The sequence below is a fragment of the Cervus elaphus genome, chromosome 12 (genome assembly GCF_910594005.1).
Source record: "Cervus elaphus chromosome 12, mCerEla1.1, whole genome shotgun sequence".
In the NCBI taxonomy this organism is placed as follows: Eukaryota; Metazoa; Chordata; class Mammalia; order Artiodactyla; family Cervidae; genus Cervus; species Cervus elaphus.
Window position 1 is genome coordinate 16,895,287 of NC_057826.1, and position 23,623 is coordinate 16,918,909.

Here is a 23,623-nt window from a genome sequence, read left to right on the forward strand (position 1 = left end):
GAAAGCTATTATGTTTGTGTTAAGCTCATCATATCAATAACCCACAAAAATATCAGAGAAGAGGTTTAACACTTAAAATGTAACAAAATCTCTTCTCAAAGAGGATGAAAGGACTTAGTCTTGTGCTGAAAACCTTATTAGGCCCAGGTATTGGCAGCCACTTTCAATGGCTTAGTAAAGTTCACACACAGATGCTTCCACACACTGCTTTCTGACTTTTTCCATGGCAATTTGGTAAGGAAAAAACCTGCTCAGGTTTCTGAGTGACCTTTTGTGTCTGAATACACTGCACACACACGATAGGTTTGTTCTAAGTCCTAGGTTTTCCCATATTGAAAATGTAAGTAAGTTTCTGTCTCAGATTCTGTATTTCTATTTTTCTTATGGATAATTCTTTTATTGAATGACCTTAATTAAGTCCAGAAAAGTTTCAATCCATTCCAGAATGCAAATTTGCTGATATGAACTTTCAGGCTCTCGAAGAAAAGATGAGTTAACCAGTAATCCTTACAGAATCAACTTGGTCGTGGTTTCCCCAACGTTAGCATTCATTAATCATTTGTCGTTGTGGTGCTTTTTATCTTTCCCTTTAGTTGTCTGTTGCCATGCAGTTCTGGCCGCCCCAACACTATCACATACATACTATGGTTGTTTCTAGCTCCTTAGCCTATTTAAGTACTATACCCAAACAAGTACTTTAAAATTCATTGGAATTTGTGGCTAAAAAGCTCTTTTTTCAGAGACTCTAAAGTAAGGTTACCAAATTTAACAAATAAAAATACAGGATACCCAATTAAATCTGAATTTCAGATAAACAACAAATAATTTTTAGTATTCACAGAGCCACACTTATACTAAAAATTATTTGCTGTTTGTCTAAAATTCAAATTTAAATGGCATTTTATAGCTCAAACTGGAAAAAAAAAAAAAAAACCCAAGTATCTATTATCTATATCAACAAAGGGACAACTTCCAGCTATGCAATGAGACCAGAAACATTTTACACCATAAGATAAATAAAGCAACATATTCTAAAAGATTCAGTCACTAAATTAGCAACGAATCTCGAAATGTCTTGTGTGAATATGGAGTATGGAGCTTATTTTCAAACTTACGATTCAAGTATCAGTGAGGTTTAGGTCCAAGTTTTTCTGGGTGATGGGTTATTGGTTTTGTGACTCTAACACATCCCTAAGTATGAGAAGAAAATGTATCTGCTATAACAAATGGGAAGTGAAGAATGGGCTGCATAGAAAATAATGGTAAGTAAACTAGCACATTAAGGAAGGGTGAGATGAAAAAGATAACATTTCAAACAAGAAGGCCCTACTGTATAGCACAGGGGAACTATATTCAATATCCTGTGATAAACCATAATGGAAGAGAAAATAAAAAGGAAAGTATACATGTATATAACTCAGTCACTCTGCTGTAGAGCAGAGATTGGCACAATACTGCAAATCAACTATACTCAACAAAAGTAAGTAATTAATAAATAAATAAATAGCAAAACAAAAAGATAACATTTCACTTGGCTGTCTCATCCTTTCTGGTCTAGTAACACAGTGTTCAAGCTATGCAATCTGTGATTCTGCTCCACAACACAAGTAAATAAGGACTTTCTTTAAAACGAAGGTTTTATACCTAGCTATACACACGTGTACAAGTAGCTCTGAAGGCCAGAGAAGTAACTCCTGGAACCTTGGAGGCTCTACAGATGATACTGGTTTGAACCAGTTACTAAATCTTAGGTAACAGCATCCACAGGCTTGGCCTTACAACTGTGTAGGAGAAATTAAATAAAGAGTAAAAGTTTCACATTCTGAAAATAGTGGTGAAACAACATCCTGGATTAAGAGAAAATAAAATTGAGAGAGGGTCATGATGGAAAGGAAACTTCTAGAATTGTTCTAATCCCAGGTTCCTCAGATCAGTCAGATGATAGCAATCTCCGGGTCACTTGTCATCACATCAAAGTTTGACAGAGAAGGATGATCCACAAGAGCAACCTTGCTGCGCTTGAGGATTGTTCAACACTTGAAATGAGCTTCGGATCAGTTCTTGGCTGAAGTCCACATGGGCCCCTTTGACGAAGGCCAAGCTATCAGAGTCAACCACCACTCTTGCCCCACCCTTCTCAAACACCCTGAAAAGAGGGGAGGAAGGCATTAATGAACATCATAAACACCACAAACATAACACCCTCTGAGCCCAGAGATGCCCATCCTGTTTTCTAAAATACACAGGAGGCTTCCCTTACGACCTCTAACATGTGATGATTTTCTTTGAGGCAAAAAGATTCAATGGAAAGAATACTGGGAAATGTTTAGAAATTTAGGCCTGGAAACTTTCTACCCCAGCCTGACTCTCTACCAATGACCCTATGGACTCAGGCCAATTTTCCTCCTGTGACTTAGTTATTCTGAATCAAGGCAACAAATCTTCATTGCATCCCCACTGTGTGAGAAGGGTGCTGTGATGCTATCCTTAGCAAAAGTTTTAAATGTGGAATAAAAGTGCACCTTAAATTGGAGACACTTTTATCCCTCCTGCACATTCTCGGAGGACCCACCCCTTTCTCCTTGCCTGTCGTCGGGGTTGATAACTGTATCCAGTGAAAATTTGTACTGGAATCCGGAGCATCCACCTCCCTCCACCTCCAGCCTGAGGAATTCAGACCCTTCGGTGATTTCCAGAAGCCTCTGAAATGCAGGAAGGAGGGTCAAGAATGCCAGGCAAGGAGAGAAAGAAGGGTGGGCCAAAGGGAAGTCCCCCCAACCCCCCACTCCCGGTCCTCGCCCGCCACCCCTGCCCCGCGACCGGCCTCTCACCTGGACGCAGCTGTCGGTGAGATGGATCTGTCCTTCGCCAGCTTCTGGGCTAGAGGACGACACTTCCCGAAGCGCCCGGGGTCCGCGGGAGGCCGCGAGGAGCCTGCTGCGCAAGGGAGGAGGGTGAGCCTGGGAGCAGAACACCTAGAGCGCTCCACCTGGAGAGCCCCACGCCAAACCTGAAGTCCCCCCGCCTGGACAGCCCCACGCCAAACCTGAAGTCCCCCCGCCTGTACAGCCTCACCCCCAAACAAAGTCCCTCCACCTGTACAGCCTCAACCCCAAACCTGAAGTCCCTCCACCTGGACAGCCTCACGCCAAACCTGAAGTCCCCCCACCTGGACAGCCTCAGGCCAAACCTTCACCTCCCCCGCGAGCCTTAGTTTCGCTCGAGTCCTGGAGGCGCTAACCAGGTGCTTTTCTAGGATTGGTTACCTGCTCCTAGGCCAGGGAGTCACAACTCTCAGGGCCACAGCTGTTAGCCCTCGGACGGCCGCCATTTTCTTCCGCAAGTTCCGCCCCCTCATATTGCCCCAATCGCCTTCTGCGCCTGGGCTTTGGGAGGCGGGATCCACGGAAACCCCGCCCCTAAGCACATCTATTGGGAGATGAGGAAGGAGAAGGGATTTAATTGGCTAGAAATGCTCCCAATGCGGAAGCGGGGACGCACCCACAAAGCCCAGGCGAGAGGAGGCGTGCCGGATGAAGATGGATCCCGCTTGCCCCGCGGCGGAGCGGAGCGGATGGGCGGAGTTTGCAAGAGTCCCGGACCTCTTGTCTGGCTCCGTGGACCCGGGGGCGGGGCGCGGGCAGGCCTCGGCCCGGCCTCGGCCCAGCTGGCCAGTGACCGGTCGCCTGACTGGGCTCCTCCCCCGGCCCGGCCCATCCCTGAAGACTTTTATCTTGTGACCGAGACAGCTGGTTCTCCCTTCCTTGAGCTTGGAGCCTTAGCAGTGATGCGTTTCTTGGCCGTCGCGTTCCTGTTCCTGGCACTCAGTGCCTCCGCCCTGGCCGAGCCGGTGAAATTCAAGGACTGCGGTGAGCCCCGGGGCCAGTCCGAAGTTCCCGCGCCCTCTGCGGGAGCCCCTGACAGAATCTGATGCTAAGACTGCTGGGCTGGGTTTGGCGGGTCCTGCGAGCAGCCAGGCTCAGCCTCGGACCCTTCGTGGAGTGGGCTGGAGTCGGTTGGGGTAGGGGACAAGGTTCTGGCCTGGATAAAACCCGACTTTCACAACTTTATCTCATGAACCCATGTTTGGGTCCCAGCACATTCCTGGAGGTGGGCTTTTTGCTGAAGTTTCCTAAAGTTTGTAGGGCAAACAGCCGAAGGTTCACGTGCCGCTTGGGGCGTCAGGGGTGCGGTACAAAATTTCTCTTTATTTCTGCCTTGTGTCTTGGGTGCCCGCTCCCTCCCCCCTCCTTTTGCTTTTCTTTTATATTTCCCTTTTGATGAGACGTCAAAAGTCAATTCTCCTTTCATGAGCTATTCCTTTAGGGCTTCCTTCGGGGCTGTGGCACTCATAATTCTTTCCAGTTTTCTCCTCCTATTTATAAAACTCTTGTTTCTGGTCGCAACTTGTGATGCATAACCCTCTCTTGCAGCTGTGGTTGGAATCTTTGATGAGAAATACAACGGGGTAGAAACTGTGAGTTCCTTCAGTCAAATCTATCCAAATTAAATGTTTGAGCAGAGCTTTTCTGAAGTGGAGAAGTGTAATGATAAGTGTAAGAGAAATGAAACTTACTTTATAAGATTTGTGAGCTGGAAGAAAACTTGGAGATCCTATAATCAATCATGGGCATTCCAAGTGGCACTAGTGGTAAATAACTCACTTGCCAATGCAGGAGATGCAAGAGAGGAGGTTTGATCCCTGAGTCTGGAAGATCCTCTGGAGGAGGAAATGGCAACCCCTTCCAATATTCTTGTGTGGGAAGTCCCATGGACAGAGGAGACTCACGGGCTACAGTCCATGAGGCCGCAAAGAGTTAGACATGACTGAGCACACACACACTCATATAGTCAATCATTGAATTTCAGAGAGGTTAAGTAACTCACCCAATTACACGGCATAATGACAACCAGAATAAATGTGCTTCTTTACATCCAGTGCCCAGATGATAGTAACTGCACAATAAATATTTGTTGGAAAAGTAAATGAGGGAATAAATACTCTTTCCACTATATTTCCAAAATTCATGTTGAGGCAAGAGCAGAATTGGGGGCTAGGGCTAGGAGTGATCAAGGAATAAAAATTGCTGGCCTATTAATGCTTAACAAATGCTGTTCCACTGAACTACGAGACTGGCATTTGAAAGATGTTATTATCACCTCACATTACTGCCTTTCCCTCCACTAAACTTAGTGGCCAACTTTAGATGAAGACACTATGTTAGCTTTATCAACTCATTCAACTCTTGCAGTCTGAAACCAGCACATAAAGTAACTTGCCCAAGTTCTTACAGCTAGTAAGCAGTAGGAAACTAGTGGGTGTTTGTGAGTCACTTTGGGTTTCAACAGTAGCATTAACATTAAAAAAAAAAAAAAAAAAAAAACCTAAGGAAACAATCCTGAGATTGGTCTGCTCCTGTGAAAAAGCCAGGTGGACACCTATGGCAAGAACTTCTTAAGGGAAGGAGAGTTTCACTGACAGACTTGCAATTTACTTTTGAATTGGGAAATACAATGTAAAAACTTCAGTGCCCACATCAAGAGGTTTTTTGAGTCCCACTCTGCCTCCTTTCTCCTAAAGTGGTATTTCCTCAAGTCAAAAATGGGGCTGAGCAAACTAGTTTTGCAATTTTTGAGGGTTAGGACTGAGAAATTTGCTCTGTTGACACTGGAAATCCAAGAACCTCTTGTCAACAAAAAGAAAAAAAAAAAGCAAAACTGAATGAAGTAGCTAAGTACTACCCTCTAGATCAGTAGAGGGTACTGAGGATACTCAGTACCTGCTAGATCATGTGAGCCAGCCTTGATAGAAACTAGAAGTTGAAAGCTTCAGCATAAGCACTGGTTTTTTAATAAGTTGTTGATTAAGGTTCCCGATTTTTTTTTTTTTTTTCTGGTCCTAAAAGATAGGACAGAGTGGAAGAGAGTCCTTAGAGAAAAGAATCTTGTATTTATGTTTTGAGGACTTTGCCATGATGGAGAAGCAAGTTGGGATAGGGGACAGCAAAGTATAGTTTACAGAACTAGCTGGAGGAGTGTTAGTCAAAAGAAGGAAACTGTTTCACCCAAGATAATGTGCTCTCAACCTGCCATTTTCTTTGTCTTCATACACTGTACTTTTGAGACAGTCCGTTCTATTGTCTAGATCCAGAATTTCTACCCACAAAGTAAATTTGAGGTGGGAGGCTCACCTTTTGTGTCAAAGGGGAACTTGCTAACCCACCCAGGAGCAGCTGCTCTAGATTGAATTCGTGGACTAAATCCCAGTATGATGGTGATGATGATGATGATGTGTGTGTGTGTGTGTGTTCACTCTCAGTTGTGTCCAACTCTGTGACCCCATGAGCTGTAGCCCATCAGGCTCCTCTGTTCATTGGATTTTCCAGGCAAGAAGACTGGAGTAGGTTGCCGTTTCCTCCTTCAGGGGATCTTCCTGACCCAGGGATGAAACCCATGTCTCTTGTGTTTCCTGCCTTGGCAGGTGGATTCTTTAGAACTCGAGCCACCTGGGAATTGCCCCAGTATAATGATAGTAATGGTGAATACCTGTATAGCAGTACTATGTTCTAAGCACTTATTAAGAGTTATAATGTATTAGCTCACCTACTCTCTGAGGTAGGTACTGTTATTAGCCCCAGGGAGGCTAAGTATCTTGCCTTAAGTTTCCACAATACTTGATGGAGCGGGTGAGATTTCACAGCCAGGTGTCGGATCCCGGAGTCTAGTTCTCAGCAATGGTGTATGAGTGGTGGAGCTTAAACTTACCCAGTTTTTACTTCTGTTCTCTCCCATTCAGCTGTATGGTTTCAGGGGCCTGGATGAAGTAAGAAGATTCTTAAAGATTTGTGCTTAACTTTTCTTCAGAGTATTTTTGTCCTTATTTAGACTGGCGGGGGGAAAAAAGGCACACTCCCTGCCTCCAACCACTTATTTTGAAGAACATGGGTTCCAGAGTAGAGTGTACCCCTCTGCTCTGGGTATCTCAAATGTGTGCTTGAAACTGTTCTCATTGGTAGCAGTATTCAAAGCTCAGAGATCATGAGTTGGATAGCCACCAGGGCAGGATTGAAAGACCAGGGGTGGGTGGGAGTGGGAAGGACAGTTAAGAGAGTAGCCAGTCTCAAGTTTACAACTGGAAACAGTAGCCTTAGACCCCAAGTGGAAACAGTAGCTATGTGACTTGAGTCATCACTTAAGCTGTGTGTGCCACTTTCAGATCCTGTGTCAGGATGGATGGAGGTGTGGGGATGGTTTTCCCTGGTGGAGCCCTCCCAGCTTGTAGAGTAGGGGAGCTGGCTGTGTATACGCGATCATTTCCTTAATTCCCCTCCACCTGTCAAATATGAGCAGTTTCTTACCACCCTGCTGGTCCCAGTGGTCTCATTGGGAAGACAGAGCACCGTCCCATGAGGTAGGAGACTGCCGAGGTGATTTGCTTTCCCCCCATCCAAACAAATTGTTCTTCTTTTGCAGGTTCTGGGGTCGGAGTTATAAAGGAAGTGAATGTGAGCCCATGTCCCACCCAGCCCTGCAAACTGCACAAAGGACAGTCTTATAGTGTCAATGTTACGTTCACCAGTAGTAAGTAAAAGTGTTTTTTACCTTCAAATTCATCTTAAAGTGTGACATCAATCTAAGAATTGGAGTGAGCGTGGGAATGTGAGGAGGAGGGAATTGCAGTCAGGAATTCTGTGACCTCCCTCTCAGTGGACAAAGCTAGGATTCACCATGCTTTTACACACCCTTCTCATACTGGGTCTCCCATGCCTGTTTCTTGGAGTCCATAGTTGCCAGACTCCCTTTAAGCAAAGGGGATTTCCATGTGTTCACAGGTCATAGAAGACAGCTTGTCTTATTGTGGTCCATATTACACAGCAGATTTCATGGGAATGTCAACTCTTTAGCTGCAGACTGCAGAGTGTTAGTACCAACCCCAACTCTGTAGACCTTAGAACTCTTCCAAAATATTATTTCAAGCAATATATCTTCCAGTTGTTAAGTCTATATTCTGCCTGAAAATATAGGAGCAATTAATATTTAGCCTCTGTAAGGTTTGGGAACTTACTCTTGACCCAAGAAACAACCAAGAAGTCCAAGCTTTCTTCTTCAACTTGAAGAAATGTTATTGAAACTTGTTTATTTCATATTTATTCATCTCCTTCAGTTTCCCAGGAATCTGGACAAATGTAAAATCTCTACTTCTAAAAAGGGCAACTGCCCTGAATCTTCCCCTCATTTTCTATCCTATGGAACTAGACAGACTAATAAAAAAAATCTCAGAGTTCCTATCATCTCTTGTTCATAAGCCCAAAGACAGCTCTAAGTCCTAGAGTTGTCATCTCTCTTGGATAAATACCCCATCCCCTCTATTGTTCTAAACCAGAAATGTATCTTCTCAACAAAAGTAATTCCCAGCTGGGAGACAGAAACAGAGCCAATACTCTGGATCCCCAGAAGAATCTAATAGCTCATAACTCCAGTTGCCCTGATTTTATTACGTTTATTCCTCCTGCCTTTTGATTTGGAGGGTAAAGGTGAGCAGGAAATGTACCTTTCTCTTACAGTTTCTAAAGAGTTACTGCTTTCGCCCCTGTTACAGGCCATGGCATTCCTGTGGAGACTTCTAGTCCCTCTTTCTGTATTGTCTCTCCACTTTATTCTTAATTGTTATTGGAATCCTTAGGACAGGGTATGTGAGAATTCAGAGACCACAGTCTTTAAGATGCACAATACACTTTGACAGAATCTGATGCAGATAGTAAACAGAAAGTTGACTGCCAAAAATCAGTTAGCTTGTTCCATAAGGTTATTTATCCAGGTAGCTCTGATTCTTCTAAGAAACTGAAAGGCAATGAAGAGCAAGGTGGGGTTAAGAGCAAAGAAAACAGCCCCCACTGATTATTTTTATTTTTGTATAATTCAGGAATTTTTCAAGTTTCTGAGTGATTACTCTCTGCATAGCATTCACAGAAGTACTAAGTGTAACTGCAAAGAGAGTAGACCCTAGGAATTAAGAGGTACATACTTTGGTTTGCCATCACAGCAATGCCATTGCTTGAGACTATGTCTGAATTCTTTATTTTAAGTTTGGAAATAGGCTGTTTCCTTCCCCATCTGATTCTCTTTTTTTTTTTCCCTCTTAGATACTCAGTCTCAAGGTAGCAAGGCTGTGGTACATGGCATTGTGATGGGCATCCCAGTTCCCTTTCCCATTCCTGAGTCTGATGGTTGTAAGTCTGGAATCACATGCCCCATCGAAAAAAATAAGACCTATAACTACGTGAACAAACTACCTGTGAAGAGTGAATATCCCTCTGTAAGTGACACTGTGGTTGAGAACACTGAGTCCTGTGACTAGTTTGGAAACGGAGGAGAGGGGGCAGGAAGAAAAGATTAGAACAAGAATCCTTCATCTCTGTGAGGAAGAAGCGAATGCCTAAGGGAAAAGAGTATGGGAATCGTGCGGTGCAGTTCTCACTGTGTCCCTCAGAGAGTGTTAGTCACTCAGTCGTATCCAGCTCTTTCTGACCCCATGGACTGTAGCCTGCCAAGCTCCTCTGTCCATGGAATTCTCTAGGCAAGAATACTGGAGTGGGTTTCCAGTTCCTTCTCCAGGGGATCCTTCCCTCTCCAGGGCTTGAACTCATGCCTCCTGTATAGGCAGGCAGATTCTTTACCACTGAGCCAACCAGGGAAACCCTACAAAATTTTGGCTAGGTATCAGATAGTTCAAGATTTCAAGTAGTCGTCACACTGTCACCAGAAAAACCTGGTCTCTCCATTAATCTCTTAACAAGAGAGCAGTCATGTGTGAGGTCCATAGCAGAGTGGTAGCTTTTTCCTCTCTGCTTTCTCTCCTCCACCCCACCCCCACCCTCACCTCTGACTCACACTGCTACACCTGCCTCTTCATCTGCGGAGTACGTGAGATAGAGCCTGCTAGAATGGGCCTGTGTTAACGATTATGAATTTTGGTAAGAATGGAGGAAATAAAGGGACTACTCTTTTCAATGAAGAGAAAGAGCTGCGTTTCTTCAAAGGAGATAGAGTCAAACCAGGAGCAATCTGGCCATTTTTTCCGTAGAAACAGACAGTAATTAAAGAACATTCTAAAAAGACTCAAATTAGGGAGTCTGTGCTTACCATGCATGTGTGCTTAGTCACTAAGCTGCGTCCGACTCTTGGCGACCCCATGGACTGCAGCCCGCCAGGCTCCTCTGTCCATCGGATTCTCCAGGCAAGAGTACTGGAGTGGGCTGCCATGCCCTCCTCCAGGGGATCTTCCCAACCCAGGGATTAAACACAGGTCTCCCCACACTGCAGGCAGATTCTTTACCATCTGAGCCACTAAGGAAGCCCCTAAGGAGTCTGTGTTTGAGAGATATCAGAGGTGCTAAAGGCCAGGGACAGATTTGTAGATTAATTTGCAGACCAGCCATGTAATCATGGGCATATTTGAGCCTCAGTAACTTAAATCAAGTCTAGTTAGGACCCAATACAGAGTAGGCACTTAATATATGGTAGTTATTGTTCAGCGACATATCATTTGTTTTTTGTTTGTTTTTGTTCTGTTGCTCTGCAGGGCTTAAGTGACATTTCATTTGAAAACCAGCTCAAACTATGTTAATGTGTGCAGTAAGTGAAACAGTAGTTAATGTGTACTAGTCTTGAAAAACTTACCAAACAAGTTTCAAAGCTGGGTATCACTGTTATCCAAATGTTGCATTCTGAAGAAACATTTTGAGTATAAAAGAGAGGTTGTAACTGAAAGCAAGTAAGCTAAGGTCCACATAAGAAGGAACTGGCCAAGGTGCCAGTGATCTATTAAGAATTAGAAGGATCGCTTCTCGGCCTTTTGGCTAGGATCAAGTATAGTATCTGTTCTTATCAGTTTAATATCTTATACATTCTCTATCCTAGGACAATATATTAAATGAATTTTTGGAGCAGGAAGTTGGAATAGGAGCTTGCTCCATCCACTCCACTCATCGACCTGGTATTGCAGTACTTCCAGAAAGAGTGCACCCCTTTCCCCCGGCCTTGGGGGAAATTAAAAAAAAAAAAAAATTAGGAGACAGCTCCTAGTGTAACCAGTCAAGGCAGAGATCTCTATGGGTATAATGTCAAAAAATGGCTTAAGGACATTAATCAAAGCTATATTGCCACAAAGGTCATTGTCCCTGAAAGTATTCATACAACCCTAAACTTCTTTGGACATCCTTTGTGCTTTGACATTTCTCTTTTCAACTAATAAGTAAGTTTCCTGAGATCTAGGAATTGAACTATTTACTCTCTGCTCTTCATAGTTAAAGTTGGGAGAAGCTGGATCATGTTGTCAAAATGCATGTGAAATTGTTTAACTTTAAAATTCTTTGTCATGGGTGCCTTCATTTATGTATCATTGATCTAAGAGGAAAAAGAATGCTTTATAAATTGTATTTAAGAAGCTAACTAGACTAGGATGTGGTACTACTAACACTAAGTCCAAGGTGTAGCTTGGTTTACCCTTCTAAGCTTAAGGACACAGGCTGTGCCTGCATCCCACCCAAACAGCCTTCGTGATGGCATGATTTAAGAAGAAAAGTATGAGGAATAGCCAGTTTGTTATAATTTCTGTCTAGGATTCATAGTTAAAATTCATAGTTTAACCCATTTTGGATTGAGGTGAGGTCCTAGTTTCATTTCATTCTTGATTTTTTTTCTTTTTCCAGATAAAAGTGGTGGTACAGTGGGAACTTACGGATGACAAAGACCAACGTTTCTTCTGCTGGGAGATCCCAATAGAGGTTGAAGCCTAGAGCTGCTCAGTGCCAATATGTCCATCTGGGGGTGAGAGAGCACGGGTGGAGGGAGGGGAGGAGAAATCAAATCTAAACTCAATCAGTGCCATAAGATGAAAGGAACTTCGAGACTACCGTTTTATGCCTCTCAACCTCCAAAAGCATCTAAGACCCTGTTCCTGAGAGCTTGGAACTGTCTCCCTTGAATTATCCTTTGTAAAAGGGTTGGATAAGTGAGACTTATCCAACTTTTCTTTCTGAGAGAAAGTGAGACTGCAGGGATTGATTCAGTTGTCTTTAGGTTTCGGAGGTTTTTTGTTGGTTTTGGTGGGTTTTGTTTTTGGTTTGGATTTTTTTGTCTTGTTTTGCTTTTGGAATAAGGAGGGTGTCACCAGACAGAACCTGAATGAAGCTGCTTGGGGGGACTGGATAACTTGCCCTAGGGCTGCCGGCCCTTGCAGCAGAGGCTGGGTTCCAAACCACATCCGTCTACCTGGGATCACACCTGCAAGTTCCTTGTCTTCATGTGCCTCGTTGAGCTCAGTGCATCCGGCCAGTGAGCCTCCTCACCACTAGCTCCAACTGTTTCTCCAGCCATGACTTGCTCTGCAGGGGCGTCACCGAAATTTCTCTGCGGTTAGCTCATGTCTCCTTTTCTGACTTAGGTCGTTTTCATTAATTGCAGCATTTGATTAGCAGGTGTTTTGATTTTTTTTTTTTTTTTTTGACAATACTAACTTGTGACCTCTTTATGCATGTCTCTTTGAATAAACAAACACTTGGCAATCTTCTTCTGCATTTGGGCTGTGGACAACTTCTTTTACCCAGTGTGTTACCCCAGATCCATGGGAGGTGAACATCCAGTCCCGTGGTCCCCGAGTACAGTAGAGACATGACTTTCAGAAACTGCTGTTTCTCCCTTTCACACAGGACTCACCTCTCTGTCTGACATAAAATGACCTTATTTGCTTCACTTTGCACAATCTTATACCACCAAGGGTGCTTGAAAGAAACAGGGAAGGCAAGCATCCCCTAGTGGAATAGCAGCATCTGCAAGGTCAAGGGAACTGAATTTGGGGTGGGAGCGGGACGTAAGAAGTTATAAGTTGGCATAAGCATAGTAATCTTCAGGAACCTCCTGCCATGGAGAAAGTCTAGAAGCTTTAAGATGAAATGTGAAGTTGCAGCAAGTACTGGCTGAATTATTTAAATCTTGGAGTGTCCTGCTCTTGAAGTACAAGTACAATCATGGGCATATAGTTTGCTGTTTTAAGTCAATGTACTGTCTATCAGCTTTTAGCTGTCAGAGGGGCTACAACCCCATTCACAAAGGAGTCGGGTAATGTGGCCCTTCGAAGGTCATCTTTTTTAGTCTGGAGTGCTTAGGCAGTAAATAAATCATTTAGTCTGGTTCTGTTCATCCTATTTTTTCTAGATTTCTTCGGCTTATGAGTTTCCCAGGAAAACCACCAGAGGACAGCCATACATTGGGAATAAGGTTATCAGCAGCCAAGATTTCCAAGTTAATTCCTAGAGCCATTCAATCGTACTCTAACTAGGATGTTCTGTGTATTCTATCACATTGTGCCTAAAGGGACAGCCCACTCTGTCTTCCTGTGCTGGACCCTGGGCTTATCAGACTTAAATGGATTCCAAAGGTGCTGTGGCTTCAGACTGCTGGTAGTTGGATCCCGGCTTCATCAGTCAGTAGGATTACCAGGATGTGCTTAGTCGCTCAGTTGTGTCTGACTCTTTGCGACCCCATGGACTGTAGCCTGCCAGGCTCCTCTGTCCGTGGAGATTCTCCAGGCAAGAATACTGGAGTGGGTTGCCATGCCCTCTTCCAGGGGATCTTCCCAATCCAGGGATTAAACCCAGGTCTCCTGCGATGCAGGTGGATTCTTTGCCATCTGACCCACCCAGGAGCCAAGGATTACCAGTAGGATCTTAAAATCCCTTAACCTTTGTGCACTTCAGTTTCCTTATGGGTTAACTAGATATAATAACAGTAAAGCTGTGAGAATTAAATGAGATGTTACATATAAAACATTAGAATGACCCTGACACATAGTGTACAATCAGGAAATATCGGCTGCTATTCCAAGAGACATAGGCACTGTCCCTCATCTAGGGAGAGCCGGAAAATCAGAAGGTTCAATCTGCTGTGTGATGACATGTCCCCTCAAAGACGAGGCAATCCTCTGTACACGAGAAAAGCTCAGTTGTCCTGTGTATCTGCTCCCTCTCCTTCCCTGAAGACTCTCATGTCATCGGGCTCCTTTGAGGCTAACAGCTCCCTGCCCTGCATTTTATACTTCTGTCCTCACGTTGAAAGAAGACAGAAGAAAAGCAGTTCCACTAGTGTATATCCTTCAGTCAGAGCAGAAGGGTCACGCAGCAGCTTAGAACTGTTTACTGGCCGTTGTGAGGATACATGCAGCCTGCAGCAGAGAGCTGAGTAGGGCTCCCGTGGGGAGATTAGTTTGAAAGGTCATCTTCCATACAGAGGGCTCATAGGCATCCCCCTCAAAAAGGTCACGCTGTTTCCAATGATGCTCTCACTTTTCTAGTCCACTGAGCAAGCCATGGAGGCTTAGACAACTCCTCTGCATGAATTCCAGGGTAGAGAAACCCCAGACTCCAGTGAACAAAAAAATATGATGGTGGGGCTTCCCTGGTGGTGCAGTGAAAAAGAATCCCCTGGTAAAGCAGGAAACAGGAGTTCAGTCTCTGATAGGGGAAGATCCCACATTCTTTGGAGCAACTAAGCACATGAGCCACCACTATTGAGACTGTTCTAGAGCCTGCAAGCCACAGCTACTGAAGCCTCTGTGCCCGAGAGCCTGTGCTCCACAAGAGAACCCACCACAATGAGAAGCCCACACGCCACAATTAGAGAGTAGCCCCACTCGCTGCAAGTAGAGAAAAGCCTGAGCAGCAATGAAGACCCAGCACAGTCAAAAATAAATGAAATTCAGTTCAGTTCAGCGGCTCAGTCATGTCTGACTCTTTGCAACCCCATGGACTGCAGCACGCCAGGCCTCCCTGTCCATCACCAACTCCCAGAGTTTACACAAACTCATGTCCATCGAGTCAGTGATGCCATCCAACCATCTCATCCTCTGTTGTCCCCTTCTCCTCCTGCCCTCATTCTTTCCCAGCATCAGGGTTTTTCCCAATGAGTCAGTTCTTCACATCAGGTAGCCAAAGTATTGGAGCCTCAGCTTCAGCATCAGTCCTTCCAATGAACACCCAGGACTGATCTCCTTTAGGATGGACTGGTTGGATCTCCTTGCAGTCCAAGGGACTCTCAAGAGTCTACTTCAACACCACAGTTCAAAAGCCTCAATTCTTCAGTGCTCAGCTTTCTTTATAGTCCAACTCTCACATCCATACAAGACTACTAGAAAAACCATAGCTTTGACTAGATGGACCTTTGTCAGCACAGTAATGTCTCTGCTTTTTAATATGCTGTATAGGTTGGTCATAGTTTTTCTTCTGAGGAGCAAGTGTCTTTTAATTTTATGGATGCAGTCACCATCCGCAGTGATTTTGGAGCCCAAGAGAATAAAAAACAAACCATGATGGGAACTCCTGCTTATGGAATAAAGGGAATTCAATACCTAGTATCCCCAGTTTGGAAGAGTATTAGGTGGGAGGCCTGGCATTTAGTCAGATTTTCAGGGTAATGAAAAGTAATGAGCATGGAGTAATTTCTAATCTCGTATGTTTGGTTTTGAAATTTTAGTTGACTTTTAAAAAGAAACAGATTGATCTTAATCATGCCTTGCAAAGGTTGGTAAAACAGTCTGTGCTCTAGGAACACCCACAGACATAAGAAAGTGACTCGCCATAGGTGAGGTCTGGGCTAGGGGATGATGATCTGGATTAGCCATTCACATCAGACAATCTGAAAAGCAAATATTGCTTAAATGACCGGGTTAGCATGAGGACAGGGTCATGGTACATAGGAAGAGCACTGACACAGAGGAAAGGGTTATGTGTAAAAAATGTCTTGGAGGATGTCCCCAAGGGTCCTTGGGAAGGAGACATAATAGGATATAGAACTTGGGGGATTTAAAGGCCTGAGATACTCAGTTGAGGAGAGAGAGAGAGAGAGAGAGAGAGAGAGAGAGAGAGAGAGAGTGTGTGTTGGGAACTGGAGAAGCAGTCTCATGTGACCGCCGGTAGAAAGTTGTGCTGGATCTCCATGGATGTTACCTAAAAAGTCTTTAGAAGAGTTGAGTCATTTTTGGGTGGTTGTGCTTTCTTCTACGAAGAGACTCCTCTGGCCTATCCCTCTGATTCTAAACTGAATCCTATTCACTTACAGCTGTCAGTTGACTAGCAACTAAATGGTCTGGGTGTTGGTTGCCATGGAAACAGCTAAAAGGCCCATTGCTATGGGAACCTACCATCCTTTCCCAACAAGAGGTTTGGTTCCTACAAAGGAGTGGAGGGGGGTAGAGATGGGGCCCAGGAGATGGGCTGCAGAGGTGTCTTGAGGGTCCTTGGAGAAGGTGAGCAAAGTGATGAGCAGGCCTGGCTGGCTCCTTATGACTGGGGCCAAAGAGGAGCAGTGGCGTCTCCCACTTGCTGTAGGCATTCCCCGCCTGCTGTCTGCTCCTTGCCCCATGGTGCCAGAAGAGTGCAGCTGTTGGCCATTCTAAATGGAGAGCAAAGGCATGAGACCCTGAGGGCAGAGCCAGCCCTTCAGCACTGCTCCTCTCATCTGCTGGGGCCCTGAAAGGAAAAGTCCTGGCCCCTTCTGCCTGGCAGGCTGTTCACACATCATGTGTCCCAGATAAGCAGCCAGCAGGTGAAAGGATGAGCTTAGCTCTGCCTGTCAATGGGTCAAGCTGATAAGGAGCCTGGCACACAAAATGGATGGCTGCTGGCTGTGAATATGGCAGACATGCTGGGGGTTCCAGGTGAGGAAGCAGGACGTCTGTTCTCTGCCTTAGAGAAATGCATCCCTCTGCTCTCCACCCCCTTCCCTACCCACAGGCCTCTACCACAAAAAGCAGTACTGCAGGTGGAGTAAAATCTTTAAAAGTGGGTTTTCAGAGAGGTTTTCAGGAAATGAACACAACAGTTATGAGATTCTTTTCTGGGTTTTGCAAGCAAGGGAAACAGCTTTTAGTGTTTAGTGGTAAGCTGACCTTTTACTGAAAGACAAAACATCCTAGTGGCTCTGCCATTAATTACTGTCAATGTGTAATGTAAAAATGGAAGGGATTGGGCTAGATAACCTCTAAAGTCTCTGTCGGAACTAACAGCTTATGATTCATTGAGACACTGAAAGGAAGCTCAAGCACCTCGGGCCAGCGGATGCAGGCTGGTCACACCTGTGAGAGCAAGGACAATTCCTGGAGTCCCGAGGGGCTTAGGACAGAGATTACAGGCAAAGTCTTTGATTTAGAGACCATTTCAGATAGGGCTTCCCTGGTGGCTCAGAGGGTGAAGAGTCTGCCTGCAATGCAGGAGACCCAGGTTTGATTCCCTAGGTTGGGAAGATCTCCTGGAGAAGGAAATGGCTACCCACTCCAGTATTCTTGCCTGGAGCATTCCATGGACAGAGGAGCCTGGCGGGCTACAGTCCATGGGGTTGCAAGAGTCGGACACGACTGAGTGACTAAGAACAGCACAGCACACGGCCTCAGTTTCCTCAGCTGTAAAACAGGAGATTAAGCAGACCCCCCTGAACGTGATGATGATGATGATCTCATGATGACCCGAGGTGGTGTGTCAGAGGGCTCATCAAAGTGCCTGGCTCTGGCTCTGATAAGGACTAGATTATTATTCTCCTAGATAAGAAAGGAAGGTTGCACCATGGAAACTGCTCAGGGGCCTAGAATCACAGGCATTTGCCATGGCTTTGTCTTCCAGATTTCATCTCAGGTGCCATTCAAGACCAGGGGCCTCCTCATGGCCTCCTGTGGTTTGGCTTCATGAAGGCAGATTCTAATCCTCTTTTTATAACACTTAACCACATTGTTTTTTTACGTGTAGTTTTTTGTGTGTCAGCTTACTTTTCTACTAAACTGTAAACATCTTGAGAATTGAGACTGCCGTTTCCTCTTTAAGTAAATGCTGAAAACTCAGCACTCAGCAGTTATTTAGCAATTTTTATTTATTTATTTTGTCCCTCTACACGGCTTGCAGCATCTTAGTTCCCCAGTCACGGATTAATTTGACTTGGGTCACCACAGTGAAAGCGCTGAGCCCCTAACCACTGGACCACCAGGGAATTCCCATTTAGCAAATTGTTTTAATGTGGAAAACAAACGTATTGATTCTTTAGGTTTTGAATCTGACCGTTTAACCCTCCAGTCACCTTGGTCTCCAAAAGGCTGGGAAGAGAAACAGTTGATTTGGTTTCATTCTCCCGAAGAAGGGCACGGTAGAACCCGATCCTGAGTGAGTGGCTCTAGAGCAGGACTCAGGCTCCCATTTTGTGGAAGCCAGCCGTCATCCGTGTCCAGGGCTCATTGGCAATACTGGTTTGTCTCCAGCCCGCAGGTTCCCTGGCCTTGGCTCCCTGCCTCCCCTCCTGCCGGTTGTCTGTCTTCAGTTCTGTTCCCCCAACCTCCCAGCTGCTCTTGGCTGCTCACCCCCCCACCCCGGTCTGGGTCACGATGCCTCCTCTGTAGCTGCGTGTTGTATCATGTTGCCTCTGAGAGTTCTGGAAAAAACGGATCTGGCTTATCCAACTCTCCCCTCTCTGGTTCACTGAATCTCTGCAGTCCCTCCGCTTCCCTCCAGAGCTTGCCAGGGCTTGGCTGGATGGGAACGAGGCCCACAGAGCTGTCCAGAGCATCTCCTAGCCTGTGGCTGCTGAAAAGCATTTCCTTTCAAGGTAGGTAAAGAAAGCGCTGGGGAAGGGAGGGCGACGGTGGGATGGATGTAGGAGGAAAGACTCTAGGAATACCATGGGCTAGTGGAGATGACTGGCAATTCATCCTGTGGATTTTTCTGCTTAGTATCTATTGACTTGATGAGCTGGATACACCCACAGAAAACAAGGTCTTGGATTTGATCATTCTAAGAACAAGTTTAAGATTTTGCTACCAAACCAGTTGACTAAGGCAGATGGTGCTCTGGAAATATTTGCACTTAGTCCTGAGGGTATGGATGGCTTAGGCAACTGCTCACTTTCATTACCCTGATCCCCTTGTGGAATTTGTATGAGACGACACTGTGCACTCCTTCAAGCAAGGAGCACCTGTTGTGTGCCAGCCACTCTGCTGTTCCCTGGGGGTAAAAAAATGAGAAGGGCCAGGTCTCTGCCTTCAAGGAGCTGTGAGTCTAGTGGTAGAGGCAAGCGGCAACCCATCAAGGCCATACAGCAGGACCATGCCGTGACTGTCACAGGTGCAGCAAGCCATGGCATCCAGAGGGAAGAGCACTGCAGGTGATTTTGGCCTGAAAGAGGCAGAGCCAGGTCAGGCTTCTGCTGAGAGCATATCTGCAAATGGAGGTGACAATTGCACTCATCTCACACGCTAGTAAAGTAATGCTCAAAATTCTCCAAGCCAGGATTCAGCAACACGTGAACCGTGAACTTCTAGATGTTCAAGCTGGCTTTAGAAAAGGCAGAGGAACCAGAGATCAAATTGTCAACATCCGCTGGATCATCGAAAGAGCAAGAGAGTTCCAGAAAAACATCTATTTTTGCTTTATTGACTATGCCAAAGCCTTTGACTGTGTGGATCACAATAAACTGTGGAAAATTCTTCAAGAGATGGGAATACCAGACCACCTGACCTGCCTCTTGAGAAACCTATATGCAGGTCAGGAAGCAACAGTTAGAACTGGACATGGAACAACAGACTGGTTCCAAATAGGAAAAGGAGTACGTCAAGGCTGTATATTGTCACCCTGCTTATTTAACTTAAATGCAGAGTACATCATGAGAAACGGTGGGCTGGAAGAAGCACAAGCTGGAATCAAGATTGCCGGGAGAAATATCAATAACCTCAGACATGCAGATGACACCACCCTTATGGCAGAAAGTGAAGAGGAACTAAAAAGCCTCCTGATGAAAGTGAAAGAGGAGAGTGAAAAAGTTGGCTTAAAGCTCAACATTCAGAAAACTAAGATCATGGCATCTGGTCCCATCACTTCATGGGAAATAGATGGGGAAACGGTGGAAACAGTGACAGACTTTATTTTTTGGGCTCCAAAATCACTGCAGGTGGTGACTGCAGCCATGAAATTAAAGGACACTTACTCCTTGGAAGGAAAGTTATGACCTAAAAACCTATGATTTTTCCAGTGGTCATGTATGGATGTGAGAGCTGGACATCAGAAAGTTGCTCCTCAGAAAGCTGAGCGCCAAAAAATTGATGCTTTTGAACTGTGGTGTTGGTGAGGACTCTTGAGAGTCCCTTGGACTGCAAGGAGATCCAACCAGTCCATCCTAAAGGAGATCAGTCCTGGGTGTTCATTGGAAGGACTGATGTTAAAGCTGAAACTCCAATACTTTGGCCACTTCATGTGAAGAGTTTGACTCATTGGAAAAGACCCTGATGCTGGGAGGGATTGGGGGCAGGAGGAGAAGGGGATGACAGAGGATGAGATGGCTGGATGGCATCACTGACTCAATGGACATGAGTTTGAGTAGACTCTGGGAGTTGGTGATGGACAGGGAGGCCTGGTGTGCTGCGATTCATGGGGTCGCAAAGAGTCGGACATGACTGAACGACTGAATTGAACTGAATGCAGTAGCTTCCCTGGTGGCTCAGAGGGTAAAGCGTCTGCCTGCAATGCAGGAGACCTGGGTTCGATCCCTGGATCAGGAAGATCCCCTGGAGAAGGAAATGGCAACCCACTCCAGTACTCTTGCCTGGAAAATCCCATGGACAGAGAAGCCTGGTAGACTACAGTCCATGGGATCGCAAAGCGTCGGACACGACTGACTTCACTTAATGCAGTAGCAGGTCTTTATTCATCCATCGTTTATCCTTCCTTCATTCAACAAACATGACCCTACCCTTTGTCTTCTGAGGGTGTTTTTGTTTTTCTTTTTTAATATTTATTTTAGTGAATTTACCTTCTCCTGAACTTCTGGTCTTGGTGAATTTGTTTTAACTTAAAGTTCCCCCTCCTTTGTTTATTCTGGAACTAAATAAGCATATTTGGTTATGTCCTGACTGTGTATCCAGTGTATATGTATGTATCTCCAGCTAAAATTAGTGATTTGGATTTTAGAATTCTGGCCCCCATCTGACCCACTTCTCTTTTCTCTGACTATGCTCTGGCCACACTGGTCTTCTTTCAGTTCCTCAAGTTGGCTGTGCTCCCCTCCCCTAGCCACGGGACTCTTACACATGCTGTTCCCGCTGACTGGAATGCCCCCCCTCATTTAGTTAGCTGTCGTTTAGCTAACTCTTACTCATCCTCCCCATTTATGCTGGAACGTCTCTTTCTCAAGGACGCCTTCTGGGACCACCTCACCTGGATCAGATCAAGTCCCTACTTTGCTCTATTGTTCTTATAGCCCCTCATTTCCTTCCTTCCTGGCACAGCTCACAACTACATACTGATAGGATTAGTTGATTAATGTCGTCTCTCCCAATGACTTGTAACCACCACCAGGGTAGAAAATACTTCTATTTTTTCATCACCATATTCAGCACTTCGTCTAAGCAGCAGGTGGCCAATACATATTTTTTGAAAGAATTAATTAATGAAATGATTGATGACATTTTTGCCACTATTTGCCTTGAGCCTGAATGACTGTGTGTCCAAAACCAAAAACAATATAAAATGTAAAAACAAGGACAGGTACTGAACAGGGAGCCTCCCCTGAGAGAGGCACAGAAAGAAAGTAAGCCAGGGGCAAGATGTCCCAGAGCCAGGAGACTCTGGGCTTGTTGCAATGGAGAGCCAAGGCAGAAAAAATAGAGGGTCTGGAGCCCCCGGCAGGGCCAGGCCTAGGAGGTAGGCTGGGGAGGAGGGAGAATCAACAGATAGGGATTGAGCCGTTACCCTGATTCTCGGAGGATACCTGTGTCCCTTGGGTGTAAGATAATGTGCTGGGGTACAAAAGACAGGAGAAGTGTCCCATTTTCCTATGGCTTCAGTTATAACTAGACCTTGAGGAATGAGGGGGAGGAAGACCATTTTATATTAAAACCAATACTGATATAGAGTGGAAGGTAAATTCCATGTGATTATAAAAAGTCATGAGATTTTAAAGACGTCAGTGCTATGACTGTAGTGGTAGTTCAGTGAAAGAGTCTGAAAAGCATTAATACCTCAAAGTACTATATTCCAAAGAATTTCATATGATTGAAATTTTATAAATCAGATAATACTAGAAATGCATGAAGAACCTGCTCTTTCGAGGCAAATTTTTTTAAAATTTTTGTACCACTCACCCCTCCCTTGAAGACCTAGCACAGCAGTAGTTGTGCATAAAGTGTTGAACTGAAACCACAGCAAACCACTCACTCTTAGTATGGTCTGGAAATCGTTTCCTGGATTTTATTATTAAAATTTCTCTGCCTACGCACCCTCTAGAAAGAATTGGGCCACTTCTATGTCATTCTGGAGAGGAACTAAATAAAGAGGCTTCATGGAGTGTTATGTCCAAACCAGTGGGCCCCAACATTTTTGTCACCAGGGACCAGTTTTGTGGAAGACAATTTTTCCACAGACCAGGGAATGGTTTGGGGATGATTCAAGTTCATTACATTTGCTATGAACTTTATTTCTATTGTTATTACATAAGCTCCACCTCATGGCAAATATATGGGGAAACAGTGGAAACAGTAACAGACTTTATTTTGGGGGGGCTCCAAAATCACTGCAAATGGTGACTGCAGCCATGAAATTAAAAGATACTTGCTCCTCGGAAGAAAAGTTATGACCAACCTAGATAGCATATTAAAAAGCAGAGACATTACTTTGCCAACAAAGGTCTGTCTAGTCAAAGCTATGGTTTTTCCAATCTTCATGTATGGATGTGAGAGTTGGACTATAAAGAAAGCTGAGTGCCAAAGAATTGATGCTTTTGAACTGTGGTGTTGGTGAAGACTCTTGAGAGTCCCTTGGACTGCAAGGAGATCCAACCAGTCAATCCTAAAGGAAATCAGTCCTGAATGTTCATTGGAAAGACTGATGCTAAAGCTGATTTGAAGAACGGACTCATTGGAAAAGACCCTGATGCTGGGAAAGATTGAAGGCGGGAGGAGAAGGGGATGACAGAGGATGAGATGGTTGGATGGCATCACCGACTCAATGGACATGAGTTTGAGTAAACTCCGGGAGTTGGCAATGGACAGGGAGGCCTGGTGTGCTGCAGTCCATGGGGTCGAAAAGAGTTGGACACGACTGAGCGATTGAACTGAACTGAAGCTCCACCTCAGATCATTAGCCATTAGCTTCTGGAGGCTGGGGAGCCCTGGCCCAAACTATTCCAGGAAGAACTGTGGGGAAGACAATGGAGAGGTAGCAAGAGTGAGATGCAAGCAGAAAAATGGGAAGAGGATTTAATAACTTCCTGCTGTTGCCTGGAAGGAAGTTATTCTCTAGTTCTCTGCATGTTTTCATTGTTTTTTGTGTTTAACTTGACTCCAAAGAGAAACTGTGAGCTATTTGAAGTCAGGGCTGTGTCTGTTTTTCACACAAAGTACTTGGAAACCATGTATAATAAATACTCGACCACAATCCAACCCAGGGAATCACCAGGACTGGAGTGGACAGAATCTTGGCAAAGATTACCATACAAATTGCAAAACCACAGAGAGCAAAGTCCTCAGAGGTAGGTGGTAGGAAGCAGGAAGTTGGTAGAGTAGGTGTGTCAGGAAGGCTGGTGGGTCCTTGCCAGTGAGCTG

The 23,623-nt window shown here is 45.0% G+C and overlaps 2 protein-coding genes and 1 non-coding gene across 5 annotated transcripts; 2 read left to right on the top strand and 1 right to left on the bottom strand.

Moving 5' to 3' along the window:
* Positions 1 to 1,508: 1,508 nt before the first annotated feature.
* ISCA2 (iron-sulfur cluster assembly 2) lies at positions 1,509 to 3,392 on the bottom strand. 3 transcript variants are annotated; one of them, XM_043919657.1, is made up of 4 exons: positions 3,267 to 3,392; positions 2,832 to 2,937; positions 2,573 to 2,702; positions 1,509 to 2,146 (listed from the first exon to the last, which is right to left on the bottom strand). In XM_043919657.1, exons 1-4 carry the CDS (start codon positions 3,356 to 3,358, stop codon positions 2,055 to 2,057), a joined length of 420 nt encoding a protein of 139 aa, XP_043775592.1. In that variant the 5' UTR covers positions 3,359 to 3,392; the 3' UTR covers positions 1,509 to 2,054. The 3 variants fall into 3 exon arrangements, with proteins under 3 accessions (XP_043775592.1, XP_043775589.1, XP_043775590.1); XM_043919654.1 differs by having other exon boundaries at positions 2,587 to 2,702; positions 3,267 to 3,391; XM_043919655.1 differs by having other exon boundaries at positions 2,587 to 2,702; positions 2,832 to 2,934; positions 3,267 to 3,389.
* Positions 3,393 to 3,605: 213 nt separating this feature from the next.
* On the top strand, positions 3,606 to 12,578 carry NPC2 (NPC intracellular cholesterol transporter 2). Its single transcript, XM_043920578.1, has 4 exons — positions 3,606 to 3,869; positions 7,474 to 7,581; positions 9,144 to 9,316; positions 11,712 to 12,578. The coding sequence occupies exons 1-4, from the start codon at positions 3,788 to 3,790 to the stop codon at positions 11,796 to 11,798; spliced, it is 450 nt and encodes a 149-aa protein (XP_043776513.1). The 5' UTR covers positions 3,606 to 3,787; the 3' UTR covers positions 11,799 to 12,578.
* On the top strand, positions 10,840 to 11,030 carry LOC122706072. The gene has a single exon (XR_006344321.1). It is a non-coding gene; the product is annotated as a U2 spliceosomal RNA (small nuclear RNA).
* Positions 12,579 to 23,623: the final 11,045 nt, after the last annotated feature.